The 16,793-nt window shown below is 32.6% G+C and overlaps 2 protein-coding genes, 1 long non-coding RNA gene and 2 other non-coding genes across 7 annotated transcripts in view; 1 reads left to right on the forward strand and 4 right to left on the reverse strand.

The window, feature by feature from the left end:
* LOC109156806 (sulfhydryl oxidase 2-like) overlaps positions 1 to 16,793 on the reverse strand; it is a 25,609-nt gene continuing 8,816 nt past the window's right edge. Inside the window, exons 2-7 of one of the 3 annotated variants that reach the window (XM_019304659.1) lie at positions 2,794 to 3,041; positions 2,319 to 2,343; positions 2,131 to 2,223; positions 1,526 to 1,707; positions 1,078 to 1,147; positions 1 to 214 (exon numbers count right to left, since the gene is read on the reverse strand). In XM_019304659.1, coding sequence (XP_019160204.1) covers positions 200 to 214; positions 1,078 to 1,147; positions 1,526 to 1,707; positions 2,131 to 2,223; positions 2,319 to 2,343; positions 2,794 to 2,990 — 582 coding nt within the window. In that variant the 5' untranslated portion in view covers positions 2,991 to 3,041 and the 3' untranslated portion in view covers positions 1 to 199. Of the gene's footprint in view, positions 215 to 1,077; positions 1,148 to 1,525; positions 1,708 to 2,130; positions 2,224 to 2,318; positions 2,344 to 2,793; positions 3,117 to 16,793 lie in introns of those variants that run through there. The other 2 variants (XM_019304658.1, XM_019304660.1) reach the window with 2 other exon arrangements.
* On the reverse strand, positions 3,691 to 3,764 carry TRNAR-UCG. Its single transcript has one exon. It is a non-coding gene; the product is annotated as a tRNA-Arg (tRNA).
* On the reverse strand, positions 4,471 to 4,544 carry TRNAR-UCG. Its single transcript has one exon. It is a non-coding gene; the product is annotated as a tRNA-Arg (tRNA).
* Positions 8,351 to 12,493, reverse strand: LOC109156800. The gene is made up of 9 exons (XM_019304649.1): positions 12,151 to 12,493; positions 11,123 to 11,319; positions 10,514 to 10,692; positions 10,150 to 10,434; positions 10,000 to 10,058; positions 9,885 to 9,921; positions 9,654 to 9,725; positions 9,228 to 9,552; positions 8,351 to 9,005 (listed from the first exon to the last, which is right to left on the reverse strand). Exons 1-9 carry the CDS (start codon positions 12,314 to 12,316, stop codon positions 8,640 to 8,642), a joined length of 1,686 nt encoding a protein of 561 aa, XP_019160194.1. The 5' UTR covers positions 12,317 to 12,493; the 3' UTR covers positions 8,351 to 8,639.
* The window catches only part of LOC109156808, a 22,395-nt gene continuing 16,300 nt past the window's right edge, over positions 10,699 to 16,793 (forward strand). Inside the window, exon 1 of the long non-coding RNA XR_002050117.1 lies at positions 10,699 to 10,770. This is a non-coding gene — a long non-coding RNA (uncharacterized LOC109156808). The remainder of the gene's footprint in view (positions 10,771 to 16,793) is intronic.

Here is a 16,793-nt window from a genome sequence, read left to right on the forward strand (position 1 = left end):
TTACAAAAATAACAAATAACTCCATTATATTGTAAGCAAATTAAATAGTTTTAGTAATACATAAATACCTCTGGAAAAAATTATGAGAATAATCTATCGTATCACTTCATAATACAAATAGAAGAAGCATTATATTATAAAGGAATTAATTTCTCTTTTCCTTTGCCGACTTTCTTAATCACTTCTTAACATTTTAGAACTAAGAAATCTGCACCTGAATAATCAAAGCGACACAAATATTGCTTTAGGGGTTGAACAAAGGCAGATTATACTATGAACTATTGATAAATATTCATTTTTAATATATTGAATGTTTATTTTTAATTTATTATATTAAAAATTTAGTACATTAAATATGAACCTTCAATAATATTATGCTTTGTTTGCTTTATATATATATATATATATATATATATATATATATATATATATATATATACAAAAATGACTAACATGTCAATGATACAATATGAAGTTGTGGATCATGGTTCACGGTATAATAATTGATAAACAAATAGTTAAATCATCTCAACTCAAATATATTCAAATCTAAAAATTATATAAAAGTCAATAATTTTAAAATTTTAACAAAAATAAGAGATGTGTTAGTATAATAAGTAGTAGTAATAATTTATACAAATGTTTTTTTTTGGGTAAACTTACAATTCTTTTCGATTTTACCATTCTTTAATTTTCTTTTTCTTCACTAAATTGTTAATTTACCATTAAATATAATAACTTGTACATTGTAGACTTTTTATACACTTAAAAATTCTTTTCGATTTTACATTTCTTCTTTATCATGATATAATAATAGTTTTTTTTTTAATAAATAAGATATACTTAATTTTACAAGATATTACTAGTATAGTTACAATAGTACTTGGTATAAATAAATATACCTTATACAATCGACATACATAAATGTCAATCAACCCTGTAAACTTTTAATATATTAATTATTAATTTCTATTGTTTTAATTAATCGTTTTATAATTTTTTTATTTTCGAGTAGATCAAACAATATCAATGTTTAGGAACTAATTAAGTCTAGGTAATTAGGCATTATGAAAAAACCTGTCCGAGGTTTGTAACGTTTGTCAGAAGTACACTTTCCTCTTTCTTCTCGTCATCAAAGCCATACATGCTGAATATGCAAAAAATAAAAGATTGCTATTAATATATGTACATTAAGCACAAAGAGTGAATGTCCACTCATCAAACTTGTGACCTTCCATTTAGAAGAGTCACAGTTATGTCGTTCGATTACAAGATCTATGACAATGTAGGTACATTAATTAACTAACATGTTGTACATAAAATGTATTAGACAATGTTTTTTTTTTTTTTTTTTTTTAGACAATGTTTTTTGAAACACCATTTTTCAACTTTCCTTTAAATAATATAATCATCAATTTTTTTTTTTTTTTTTTTTGTAAAGTACTATCAATTTATATGATTTATTAGAGTATACTTTAATTAAGGATCGATTTAAAACAAAATACAAAGTAATATATTTTCATACCTATTCAAGTATATATTAATCCAGTTGAGCAATTGAACGTGGGTTCGTCCATTATCAATGGGACGCATTTCTCCTATTCCTCCATGTAGACTCCAATTGCCATTGACAAACTCAGAAGATTTACCCCAGAAAAGCATGGGGTAGTGATTTACAGAGAACCTATCACAAAGATCAATATTTACCTTCGAATTGTTTAGAAAAAAAAAATTGTTAGTAAGCTATTCTCAATAAAATATTATAAGGTAAATTTATAATTTGAGAAAATTATAAAATTTTGATCTATATTTTGTTGATTTATATCATGTACAATCACTTATAATATGTTTAATTTGGTTGCTTGCCAAGTACAGTAAGATTGTAAGAATACTTGTTACAACGTATTATATACAACCCAAAAAGTATAAAGAGTTGGACATCGTACAAATTAGTATAATGTCAAAGAAGTTCAAGTGATAAAATTCATTCAAATTATAAATTAAAAAAGAAAATAGCATAAATGCTTATTGCATAAGATAAGCCTAAACCACTCATCAAAATAGTGCTAAAACATATAAACTTTGTGTAATTTTTAATAATGAACATAAAAATGACAAAGAAATATATACCTTTAAAGCGCAATCGACTCTAGTGAGTAGCAAAATTCCGGGATGAACAGCATCTACCCCATTGAAAAGTCTAGCAACTTTCTCATAATGTGGCTGCCCAAACCAAAATTTGCCCATTTAGCCATAGAGAATTATTGAATTAAGCATAGAACTTAAAGGTGGGACATAAACATACAAACTTTGAATACCTTATAGTTTCTGCAAGCAGGGCACCTGCAAAACAAATAGAAGTATTTTTAAATAGAGATTTACTTTAAATAAAATGTAATAATAAAAGAAAAAAAAAACTTTAACTTCTCAAATCTCTTAGCCCTATATAATTCTATCAGCTTAGATCAGTGAAAGTAAAAAAGTGAATGCAATTCTCTAATCACCTTTCCCTCTCATATCTTTGAATTAATTTTTTTTTTAATACTCATGATTATTTACAATGTAGTATCTGATTTAGTAGAAATGACCAAATGTCGATGTGCACAAGAGATTTGTTCATTTTGGGCATAATTCTCACAGTGCCACCGAAATTCGAACATGATTTCTTCTTACAAATACTGTCTACTAAACCATTAAGCTAAGTCGTTCAGTCATAATTTGATTAGTTCTATCATATACGGAGTACTATGTTACAATTTGAATCTGAGTGGCGAAAGAGAGAATGAAACTGACCAGTGAGCGTAAAACTCAACGATGGCGTAGCTGGCCGGAGTGTCTCGGAGGACGGCGTCGAAGTCAACGGCGGTCAAGTCAACGGCGAAGTTGCGCTTCTCGGCGCTGGACGATGAAACTGATTCCGATGCCCCATAGCCATAGGATGAAAGAAGCAAAGTGGCCGTGAAGAGCAGCAGAAGAGTCGGAGAAGCCATCGATCAAAGTGAGAGTAAATTTAATCAAACCAAACACTGAAGTTTGAAGTTGTGAATGGATGGACTATGGAATTTCAGAGTGGAGGAATGAAATTAACCAATTAGAGAAGACAGATTGAGAAGACTTTGGACTTCACTCTTGTCTTTTCTGCCTTAATTTTAGACTTTTTTTTTTTTTTTTTATACATTCAATTTCTATTTACATCGCTAATTCTAAGCCTCAGAAATCATGCTCAAGTGTAATTGGAGGAGGTAAGGTAAATTGCTAGTTGTTGTTGGCTCACGAATTCATTTCATGATTTCTGTCATTGGAGTAATTGGAGGAGGTAAGGTAAATTGCTAGTTGTTGTTGGCTCACGAATTCATTTCATGATTTCTGTCATTGGAGTAGTAACTTTAGGTCAGGTGATCTACTACTTGAACTAGTTTAGGTCAGGTGATCTACTACTTGAACTAGTTTTGGAGTAGTAACTTTAGGTCAGGTGATCTACTACTTGAACTAGTTTTGTGATCAGGTGATCTACTACTTGAACTAGTTTTGTGAGAAATTATATTTAATGCTACTCAAGTCATCTCTAACTAGACTCTTCTTGTGGGATTTTAGCTTTAAGTCTGGTGGTCTGTTGTGGGAATTTAACAGAGTAGCGGGAATCTCAAAATCATATGTTGTAATCAACAATCGAAAACCCCTTCACACACTTGACCACAGTGGGAGTCGAACCCACGACCTTCTGATCCGAAGTCAGACGCGCTAATCCACTGCGCTATGCGGCCAGATTGAATTTTGTATATTTCTCAATGTAAAAATTGAACATTTAGTACTAGCGAATTCTGTTCCAATATATTATGGTTGTCACCATTTTTAGTCAACAAGTTGTTAACAAAATATCACTTTTGCTCTTTCTGTTAATATATCTGTCAATTTTTTAATCAAACCAAGCAGTGAAGTTTGAAGTTGTGATTGGGTTTATTATATATATACATGGTTGGTTGGGTGGGGTTCTAGATTGGTTTTATACATAAAATTCGAATCGAATCCAACACACCGCGTGTTCAATTTTTAAGATCCCGCCTTCAACTCATCACCTACTATTACTCCAAAAAAAAAAAAAAAAAACCCTCAATCTATGCAGTGTGAATTTAAGTGGATAGATATTCACAGAGTATATTAAAAAATCAGTGTTGCAAAAATCACGCCTAGGCGCCGATTAATCGGCGCTAGGCGGTCGGCCACCTAGGCGCCGATTAATCACTCTAGGCGCCCGCCTAGAAGCCCTAGGCGGTCGTCCCCAGGCGCCTAGAGGGCGCCTAGCGATTTTTGCAACCTTGTAAAAAATAGAAGTTGCACAAATACAAGCCATTGTGCATTAATATTAGTAATAAAACGCAAAACAAATTCCTTAGGTTATTTATAAATAGAGCAATTTAGTCTTGTATTCTATATACACATTAGAACGTTATTCTTTCTTTTTTTTTTAATTGACCACAATGGGAGTCGAACCCACGACCTTCTGATCCGAAGTCAGACGCGCTAATCCACTGCGCTATGCGGCCAAATTGAAACTTGCATATTTCTCAATGCAAATATTGAACTTTTAGTAGTAGCGAATTTTGTTCCTATATATTATGGTTGTCACCATTTTTAGTCATTAAGTAGTTAACAAAATAGCGCTTTTGCTCTTTCTATTAATATATCTGTCAAAATTTTTAATCAAATCAAACAGTGAAGTTTGAAGTTGTGATTAGATGGACTTTGGAATTTCAGATTGAAGCAATGATACGAACCCGTATCAAGCCGGCACCGCTTTGAGTGGATGCAGACTCCAAAGATGGAATTAGGGGAGGGGAAAATCAGAGAGAGAGGGAGAGAGAGGGGGGGGAGAGAGGGAGAGAGATTTCAGAGAAGGAAGATGATAGTAGAGAAGAAAAAGATAATAATAATTCGCATGTCTTTTTCCCCTAGCATGCAGGGTGATTATATACTAAGTTACTCCTATTATGCTTAGGATTATGATTCCTAATTAATATGATATAATAATGTATTAGGACTAAACTAATGTATCCTATTACGAATAAACTTAGTCTAACAAATGTAATCTGCTATCCGTGCCGGTTTCCTTCGTTTTCTCCTTGGCCTAGTAGCATGGGTTGTTTCTTTTCTTTCTCCAAATTCTTGATTTTCACCTTCTTCTACTGTGGATATACTCGTATCAAGAAATGAAATTAACCAATTAGAGAAGATAAATTGTGAAGACATTGGACTTCACTTTTGTCTTTTCTTGTTACTTAGAAATAGTTTCCCCGTCTACTTTAGTGCACATCGATTTATGAGAAAGCCCACTCATAATCGAGTCGTTCAAATTTTGTCTAACTAATTCAATTGAGATTACTCCACAAATTTTGTATTTTTCTTTTTGAGTCCGTTTGGAAAGTATGGAAATGACTTCTGAAAAATGAGTCATTTTTCAGAAAATATTTTCCTTTCTAGTGTTTGGTTGTATTATGGAAAACTGTCTTGATGTGTTTGGTTCATTTTATGGAAAATGAGTATAATTATATAATTAAACATTTTAATTAATTTATTTAAAATATAAAAATATTTATAATAATATTAAAAATAATATTATTTATTAAAATTTAAAAAAAAATGATGGCATTCCTAAGAATTGCCTTGGTTTCCGGGAAAAACTAGTCCGTCGGAAACGAGAGCCTTGGTCTGGAAGTCTTCATCGTCGTTCGTCAATGTAGTTGCCTTGGTAAGGAAGCTTTCATCGTCGTTCGTCGATGTAGCTTTGGTCTGGAAGATGACTACTTCCGCCAAAATTTGGCGGAAGTCATTTTCCGCCAAAATGTAAAGATTTTTTCTAATCAACAGAAAATGCTATTCGTTGACTGAATTTTTCAAGCGCATTTAAACACTAACAATCCATAAAATAATTTTCAGAAATCATTTTTCAGATTTTTAAACATACCCTTAATGTTTTAAGAAATTTTTTAATTTTTATTACCTTTTGTACAAGGGCGGCACGTCAATTTCATTGGGTTGTACATTGTCAAATAGTGAAAATCTCTATCAACAACAGGGATTCAAACCCTCGTTAAACAAAAGCCGTGAAAGCCAACAAGCTTACAAGCCTAGCTTGGTAAAAATGTAAAATAAATAGAAGTTGCATGGGTAACCCCAATCAAGATAGCTAAGAAAAATATAAACTTTTAATTACAATGTTACGAGTTTGATTTCCAACTATCTTGGTTTGGGTCAATCAACTATGGGTAACCTAGGTTGATACCTAGTGCACACCCTTGGGTTAGGTATAACAATGGGTCATGAATGACAACATCTATCACCAGACTCACATTATATTTTCTCCATCCATCCCAATCACGACTCACAACGGTTGAACTTTTTCATAATTCACTATCGCTCTACTGGGTGCAGGTAACCACTACAGGTACCCACCATCACCACTGGTTATCTTATTAAAAAATTTAAAATAATACTTAAATTACTTGCACATAATAAAATAATAATATTCACTAGTTATATTAAAACATAAAATAATATAAAATATTTACATATAATAACTAAATTTTTATTTTTTTAAAAAAAATAAACTTATTAATTTAGAACTTATAAGGATGCAAGGCTTATAAGTTCGGAGTAGGAAAATAATAATGTTCAAATGCGGTTGGTGCGCCCATGTACGGTTGTGCGGTTAAATCCGAGTAATTGATCTTGCTTAAATCAACATCCAAGATTACAAAAATTGAAAAAAAAAAAAAAAAAAAAAAACGCGATGTCAATTTGGTAATTTTTGCATTTAGGTCAAATTTAAGATGCGTGGTTTTTCTTCTTAAGGTGCATGGTTTTTGTACTTAAGGTGCGTGGGTTTTGTGCTTAACGTGCGTGGGTTGTGTGCTTACTACTTAATGTGAGTATTTGTTGAAACTTAAGGTGCGTAATTTTTGTGTTTAAGGTGCATGAGTTTTGTGCTTAATGTGAGAAGTTGTTGAAACTTAAGGTGCGTTAGTTGTGTGAAACTTAAGGTGAACCATTTTAAAACCTTAGGTGTGTGGTTTGTGTTCATAAGGTGTGTGATTTGTGTTCCTAAGGTGCGTCATTTTAATGCTTAAGGTGTGTCAACTGCACAACCACACGGGAAGCCTATACCCGCACCTGAACCCTTCCCTATATATTCTAGGCTAGTTTTGTACATAAAATTTGAATCGAACCTGAGCCACCGCGTGTTTAATTTTTAAAACAAACCTTTCGACCCACCACCCACTATCAAAAAAAAAAAAAAAAAAAAAACTTAATTTATGCAGGATAGATAGATATTCATAGAGCATATTAAAATTGTTATCTCTACCTCGAATAATAGCAGTGAATTTCTCTCGTCACTAAAAAAATAGAAGATACACAAATAGAAGCCATAGTGCATTAATATTAGTAATAAAACGCAAAACAAATTTCTTAGGTTATTTATAAATAGAGCTTGTACTAGAAGGATCGCTTGCTTCTTGCCTTGTAAGCATCCACAATAGTTGATTCTTGTTGTGGTTTTAAGGGGTTGTTGTAAGTGTGATTAGCAACGAGAATATGGGAGGAGAAAAAAACAAAAAAAAAAAAAACAAAACTGATTAAAAAATAAAAATAATAATAAAAACATGTCATTCTCAGGCGCGTGCTGACACGCCTAGATGGCGCGTGCATTGCACGTACCCGCTGGGTGCACTTGTGCCACGCACGAGCAGTTGAACCTTTTGATCAGTGGGATCCACTTTTCTGCATTATCTCTTCTCTTACATATGTTTTCCAAATTTCTCTTTCTTGCCTCTCTCTCCTCCAACAATGCATTATCTCTTCTCTTACATATGCTTTCCAAATTTCTCTTTCTTGCCTCTCTCTCCTCCAACAAAGCCTCCTTTTCCTTAAAATTTGTGCATTATCCACTATTAGGGATACTCTTACTTAGTCAAGAAAGCTTCCAAGATGTGTCAATGGTTGAATGGTAAAATAGTTAACCTAAAGGCCAATTTTGGCTTATTTAATCACTATTAGTTGTTTAAATTAGTTTAAAAATCAATATAAGTGTTCGATTAATTAGCTTTTTGTACTCCAAAATGCTAAAATTCAAAAAGATACTCAAAACAACGTTTTTAATTAACTTTTCAAAAAAATAAATTATACCGAATAGCTATCCGCTAACAGCTAATTTACCAAACACAGTTCTACAACCAACTAATGTTATCAACTAGTTAAACCCTCTAATTAATCCAATCAGCTAACAACTAAACCCTCTAATCTGATTTGGTACTGTGTCTGACCAAATTTCCAGCCTGATATTCACAAAGAAGTCAAATTGCACAAAGTAAATCAGATGAATGGAAGAACAAAATTTAGTCTGTATTCTATATACATATTACATGTTACAACCAGTGTAGATGAATAAATTGGCTCCTAGCCCTCAAACTCAAAAATGCTGCTTCGCCCCATTCTTGAGCCTGGCATGCAAGAGATCAATCAAACACAGATCCTATGCCATAACATTATTATTCTCTTCCCTGTAACCTAATCCTCATACTATATGCTGTCTAAAACTCTAAAGCCATATATGGTACTTCGGTTGCTAATATCGCGGCCTTTCTTTAACATGGCGGCGCCCTATTTTTCTTGAAGAAGAGCTTCGCAAACGCTTCCTCCCTTTGGGGGCGGTTTGCATATATCATCCACAGTGCAAGGCTGAGCATGACGCCCACCGAGATCAATGCCAGCCCTGCATTCACGGTTCTGAGGTGGTGTTCCAATGGCGGGCAGTGGTGGGAGGTGATGTTCCGGAAGGTGTCACGTACGAAATTGCAGTTCTGCAGGTTCAGCATTGGCGGGGCGTAATGTTGGAGCGCGTAGCTGATGTTCACCGCTGCAACGAGCTGTCCATACATGTCGGGCGTCAGCCTCCCTATGCTGCTGCAGAAACCGGTGGCTGACATGTTGCAGGTGTACTTTTGCCAAACCTAACAAATTTTCATATGGAAGAGAGGAATTAGCATTTTTTTTTTAGTGCTACTGACTCTGTTACAATGCAGTATCTGTTATATAACCTCCCATACAGGAGTGCAACTTGGTGCCACTAGACCAGAAGGTCTTGGCATTTAGCATTTTTGTTATATAACCAAAGTTCATTATTATAACCTTTGGAGCAAAAAAAAAAAAAAAAAAAAAAAAAACGGTATTACCAATGAGGAGTTTTCCATAGAAAGCTCTTGCTCGAAACAAGGAAGATCTTGCAGCCGGGAGTCGTAAGGATAACAAAGATGAGGCATCAACGGTCCGGATTGATTGTAATAAATAGAGTTGTGTGGATCAGTTGGATTCGAATTAGCGTAGGTGTCTATAAATCCATTGACGATGTTTACAATGTCAACAACGACTTGTTTGCTCTTGACCAGTGTCCGGTTTGTGGTTCTCTGGTCAACACAAGGCAGGATGTTGCTAAGAGCAGTTTCTGCATGAGGATTGTCCACCCATTCTCCCATGGCTACACAAGTGTCGGAAATTGCACTGAAACCCACAATATTCACCATCAAAATATGCCCTTTCAATATCTACTAAAACGCTCTTTCAATGAGAAATCAAAATCTACTAAAATTTCAAATTCTTACTTGTCAATGACTACAAAAACTCCACAGAGAATGAATGTAACCGAAACTAGCAACCATCCACTAATGATGAATCTGCACCAAGTTTAATCAGCCGTAAGACAATTGAAAGCCAGATAGACAAACCCATTGCCTTTTCCACTTTCCCCGCTAAAGCAGAAAAAAAGAGGTAAAGGCAAAAAAAAAAATGTAATTTTTATGAACTGTCTCAGAACTGATCGGGGAGAAGCATACATATGAATTGTGTGTTTATGGCCTCGGATAGATAGGCCTGCAAGAAAGTATGATGCACATTAGTCAATTGGCGAGCGGGGAAGTTTGTAATCGAGAAGTATTTAATAATACATACAAAGACCAAGAAGAGAAATGATAAGCATCACTGCTGCAACTGTGATCAATGCCATGCGGCTGCAAAAAAGTTTATGTGATTATCAAAATTAGATGTTTAAACAAAACCAAAACAATTTAAGAATTTACGCAATCTGTAATAATATCATACATAACATTGAAGACGCCTCTTATCCTGTCTGAGTTATCATTTGTTTTCTCCTCGAGCATATCTGCCGCATCGTTTAAGTCTTCGTTCAATCGGTCAATATCATCCATTACATTTGACGGGAGGAATATCTGGGCCACTTTAACTGTTTTTGCAAGCGTCAAGTATTCCGTCACATTCCTCAAAGTCAGCACAGTATAGTCCGATTGGTTCACAACAAATTTGAGAGTATCCAAAGACTCGACATGAAATTTATCCTGTCCGACAGAAAGAAGAATGCATCCAATCCTGTAGAGATACAGGGAATTAGGTAAGTACAGGGCTTAGTAAATAGATAATCACAATCTAAGTTGTACTGAATTATTACGCTGCAGTGCATGTGAAGACGATAAGCACGATTAGGCAAATCCTTTCTGAGCAGTGTGATTCGGTGCCCTTGATATTAATGCTCCATCCAATGCAATGATGTACCACGAGGGCCAAGCCGAAAGAAACAAACCATACCACCGAAAGAATGAAGCCAGCCGCACCTGTAAACCCAACCGACTGCAGATACAACCATGCATAAGTATGCCTCGCTCAACTTTTTTGCTTTGAACATTCAACCAACAAGAAAAAGATGGTGTCTTTAAAACGTTAATTGTCTAGTAAATTCTAGGTTGTAAACGTGTGCCAAAGACAAGAGTGCAAATGGTGCAAGTAGCAGGGAAAAGGGCTATCTTCCTTGCCCTATCCAATGGGAAATCAATAAGTAATGCAGTAAGTTCAAACCATTAAGTGATTTCAATTTTCTTTTCGTCATTATTTCTCATCTTTTGCCTTTTCTTGGTCGACGAAGTGCAAAGGTAAGCAGGAAACAACAATAAGCAATCAAAATCATGGCCAAATCCTAACAGGAAACAATCTAGCTAATGCAAACACACAAAGCACCATAGCTAATGCAACCTGGAGAGAATAAAAAGTGGAAAGAACTTACAGCCCAGTAGTGTTTATTTGCAATATCCCATCCACCTCTGTATTTGCGAAACCTAGAAAGAATGTCTGGCCGCTTCGTCCTATTCCCCGCCAATACAAGCGTGCAAGTAAGTCCCTCACTGGCAGGACCAGGTGCCTGGGCCTGTGCCAAGCCTGCATTCAGTACCCCATCTGTCCAAGACCCAAAGTTTTCCTTGCCTGCATTTTCTCCACATAATTAAGACAAATATCACATTAATGATCTGATCATCAACAATCCAAAGTTCAGAAAAAATTTTGACCACTATTACTTGTTTGATTTGGTTAAACAACCAATATGAGTGTTTGATTAATTAGCTTTTTGTGACAGCTTATTACTCCAAAACACTAAAATTCAAAAAGCTACTCAAAACAGCTTTTTTGATCAGCTTTTTGAGAAAGTAATTTTGTATGTAATCAGCTATCAACTAACAGCTAATTTATCAAACATCTTTCAACAATAAGCTAATGCTATCAACTAATCAAACTCACTAACTCAATCAGCTTACAACTGTTTTTTACTAAGCAATTAGAGCAACAAATCACACAAAACTTCTACATTTAGTAGTTTTTGTACAATAAAATATCAAGATTTATTTCTGTTTTTGTATAATAACTAGCTTATTAAGAGTTACTGAGTAGTGCATTTCATAATCCAACTTCTGTACTATACAACAACCAGGAAACCAATTCGTGTAGAACTGTAGAAATTACTACCACGCAATTGCAGTGAGAAAATCGAGGAAGTAATTTTCCATTTTTAAGAAAAAGATCAAAACTTTAATTGCCAAAAATAGCACTCCAAGATCAAAACTCATCTAACTTCACACAACCCATTTTCAAAGTGAGCGCCAATTTCCATTTCAATTACTAATCGATATCTCATTAGAGTAAATAAAAGCAACTAAACAAAACATCAAATACCCAGAAGGAGAAACCGAGAAATCAGTCAAACAGGATACTGAAGAATTTTCAAGAATTTTCAAGAAATCATTCTCTGTTATGAGTTACCAAGAACGGCGGCGAAAGGGTCTCCAGAGCGCACAGAATCAGCTGTGTTTGAACTGATACAAATGGCGACAGCAATGAAGAGAGCAAAGAACGAGTAACCCTTCACCATCTCCCCCCTCCTGAAAAATCTCACTCCACACAGCAAGTATTCACACCATTCATTCATTCATTCATATACGTATGTGCTTTCAGTAAAGTGCAAGAAACCCAAAAAGCCTTGTGATCATTTTGTTCTTTCCTTCAACCCAATGCTTAGATTAACTTTGAGGGCTTTGATTCACAGAGACGCACATGATATATATATACACACGCATATTGGTTGGAGAGAGAAAGCGGTGATCGGAATGGCCGAAAAAGGCGGGTGTGAACGAAGGGAAAAAGTGAGGGGAGTGACCGCTATAAAAGCAAGCCAAAACGAGTCCGCTCACAAAAGATTACTTATTACTTTTTAGAATTTAGACTTTCCTCCCCTCCAAGCACACTCTTTTCAACCTTGATTAACAAACAATTTAATATATCAGTATAAGATAAATAATTAATGTCAACCACCTTATAAGCTCTTTATAAGGGAAAGTCACAGCAATATATGGAGAAAATATACAATATATACTATCTCGTAACAGAGTCTATAGTACTCAAAAAACGGTTGAGAGAGCGTTTTGTCACTTTTACACGGCGTTTGATGGGAATGAAGGAATTATGAGGGAAATGAATTGTAATTCGGTGGGAAAAGAATAAGGTGAGAATAAAGTAAGAATTCAAATTACGTTGTTTATAGGGATTAATAGAATTATTGGAATTGAGAAGGAAAAAAATTATATAAAGACTAAAATACCCCTGTGTAATAATAATAACAATAATAATAATAGTAGCCAAGGGTAATAGTGTCATTTCATCTATTTTTTCATTTCTCCATCCATTGAATTGCAATTCGTCGTAATTGTAATTCTCTCCAACAAAACAATGTAATTCACCTTGTTCATTGAATTTCAATTCTTTTACAACCAAATCACAGTGTACCAAACACTCAAACAGGCTCTTAGGGTCCTACCGACACGAATATGATTAATCTCTATGAATCCGTCCCAACCCTATGAAAAGGTAAATTAAGTCAATGTGACTCTGATACTCAATAACAAATTGTACACTTCTATACATAAAATAATTAATTTAAACACAAATCTCCAATATTCATGACAAGAATCAAATCGTATTGGATACCAATTGATATTGACGCCTGAATTATCAATATAATAATAAATATAACACTTAGGTACGTAATTACTTGCTTTGCTATTAAAAAAAAAAAAAAAAAAAAAAAACATTCATGCACATTAGTCTGTGTAGCATTTATTTTATCAACTGTACTACTAAAAATATGACATTTAACTATCATAATAAATTTTGGCAATATATTTTATTGATTACAACCTTTATTTATTTTATTTATAATAAATATATATAAAACCCATTCATATATTTCACTATCACATTAATATCACTAGTATTTATTTATTTATTTATGTTCAGATAGATCTTTGAAATGCGAAATGATGACAGAGATATATATTATTGGATTTATCATTTTAATTAGTTTTGATGATGAAAAAAGCTAATTAATTTCAAAATTAGAAATTTTTGCTTAATGGGTGATGTGCTTCTAATTAGAGAAAATTCACAATTTTAATCTTTTAATTATAAATATAATTTATTTCTATTGATTTTTTTTAAATAAATATGGTCCTTTAATTATTAAAAAAAAAACTTTAAATTTAAATTCTTGACAAATTAAAATTTCGAGTTCCATTTATATTTTAAGCTTTATGAGCGCATATGCGTAACTTCCAATTTATTATCTATTTTTTCGTAATAATTCTAGATACAAATTGAGCTTGACATATAAAATTATTGATATGATGAATTTGCTGTTCGTTTAATAATTAAAGGATTATAAGTATAACATTTTTAAATGATAAATTTAATTTATAAATTGAGAATAATAGAGAGTAAGAGAGATGAAAAGTGTATTTTTATTATAATTAATTTAGCTAAATGTCTGATACAAGTTATGTGCTCATAGGAATTATGTGAATTCAAAGAGGATAGGAGGCGAAAATGGCATCTCCTTATTTATTAATTTATTATTATTATTATTATTATTATTATTATTATTATTATTATTATTATTTCTTAATTTGAAAAAAAAAAAAAAAAGAGGAAAAAGGGACAGTCAATGACTCAAATCAGCCGATCCGACTACATTAGTGACGTGTAAATAGACTTATAACAGCAGATAGAATTAGTCATTATCTTTGATTTTAAAATTTTAAAAACATATAGATTAAATTAATTAATTTAGAAGTATAAAATAAAAATTAAATATTCTGAATAATTGGGGACCAGACGTGTATTTATTTTAAATAATACGGATGTAACAATAATAATTCTTCCCATAATAATAATAATAATAATAATAATAATAATAATAATAATAATAATAATAATATAATTGGTTTTGGTCGTCAATGGAGGCACAACAGAATGGGAGAGACGCACGGGGTTATGGTTTAATAAATTGATTACGTCGGTCAAGGAGATTTGCTTAATGGGTTAATTACATTTTACACCTCAAAAATATAGAATATTAGCAACTTTCCACCTTTGAAGTTTGAACTACTCATTAATATCGATTTTATGTATTTTTTTTTTGTTCTTATTTTCATTTCTAAGATGGTAATGTTCTGAATTGCATTGTACAGATTCTACAGAATAATTGGATCTGTAAGCTTTAAAATAAATCATAATTTTAGAGAAAAAAAATTACATTTTTAACCCTCAAGATATATGGCAAATGTAATTTTAGCATTTAATTTAAATGCTATTGTAAATTTGTAATTTTTCTAAATAAATTTATTATAAAATACACCATAATCAGTGCCGATCAGAGAGCCGGACACGATATACGCATGCAGGGGCTGTTTGAATTAAAATTATAGAGAAATACCTAAGAAACGTTAAAAATGGAGAAAATTAGGAAATCTGACGCGTGGCCTAATACAGTGGACCCCACGCGAGGACACATCAGATACGGAGTAACCACTGCATGAAAATGTGTGCGCGCCGCGTACAAGGTACAACACTCTACGCAACAACTGTAGTAGATTGTAAAAAAAAAAAAAAAAAAAAAAAAACTCGCTTAATTAATAATTACTCCTATTTTTACTTTTTAGCGTCTACATTTTAGAGTCCGTTTAAAAAGTAGGAAAATGACTTCTAGAAAATAATTTTTGGAAAATGAATTATTTTTTGGAAAACATTTTCCTTTTTCAGTGTTTTGTTGCATTTGAAAAATTGTTTTGGTGTGTTTGGTTCATTTTTCAGGTGTAGTCAAACACCAAAAACCCGAAAAATGACTTCCAGAAATCATTTTCCGGGTTTCCAAACACAACCTTAAATAATTTTATTATAACGTATTGTAAATACTTCATCTTTACCAAACTCAACTTTATGACCTGAGAAATTACTTTATTACTTTTTGTATGAGCGGTGTGTAAAGTAAGAATTTAAATTATATTGTTTAATATGAAAGAATAAAATTATTAGGAATGAAAAGAAAAAATAATGTAAAAACAAAAATGTTATTGTGTAATAATAATAATAATTAAATGAAGAAAAGTTTTTTTTTTCTTTCCACGATAAATTGGAATTCGGAGGGAGGGAGTTAAATTGGAATTTGGAGGGAGGGAGTAGGGGATAAGGGAGGAATGAATTCTAATTCCATAAAAGAAGATAATTGCAATTATCTCCAACCAAACAATGAAATTTTTATTGTCAAATAACTGGGTTGTAGTTGAATTATAACTACAGCATACCAAACAGGGCATCAAATATTAAAACTATGATTATATTTAAATAATTTAAATTTAAATAATGATAATAATAATAAATGAATAAAGATCAATATCTATATTATATTTAATTGAAAAAAGATAGGCAATGCATGATTGGAACTATTGGCAATTTGGCATCATGCAAATGTAGGCCATAAGATCCTCTTTTATTTATTTATTTTTTTTTAAAAAAAAAAAAAGAAGAAAAGAAAGTTGTAATTAAACACATCAATATTATATTTTGGTGCAATGAAATTTAAAAAATGATTCATTAGCGACATGCTATCACATGTCACTAGGGTTGTGCAATCCTCTGATACAAATTTCGACAAGAAAACGACCAGTTGCGGAGTAGGAAGGCGACATTGGTCGCCTTCTAGAGTGAGAAGACTGCAAAAAGGTTAGGTCGCCTATCTCTAGTCGTTTTCTTGTCGGAATTTGAGCCGGAGTGTCGCCGAAATCCTAGTGATTTGCCATCACATGTCACTAACCGGTTTCTGAGTTTCATTGCACCAAAATACAATATTGATAAGTTTAATTGCAACTTTAAAATGTTTAGGAGTCTAATTGACTTTTCATATAAAATTTAAAGGCCTATTTGATTTTTTTTCCTTTCTATTTAGTCATCAATGTTAAAATTTATTAAATAATAACCAAATTATAACATTTTAATGGCAACTTTTTACAATAAAAATGTATTAAGGGCAATTTTGTTCATTAAATATATGGTGTATACCATTTGAAGTACAATGT

This window comes from Ipomoea nil, unplaced genomic scaffold (assembly GCF_001879475.1).
Source record: "Ipomoea nil cultivar Tokyo-kokei standard unplaced genomic scaffold, Asagao_1.1 scaffold2759, whole genome shotgun sequence".
NCBI lineage: Eukaryota > Viridiplantae > Streptophyta > Magnoliopsida > Solanales > Convolvulaceae > Ipomoea > Ipomoea nil.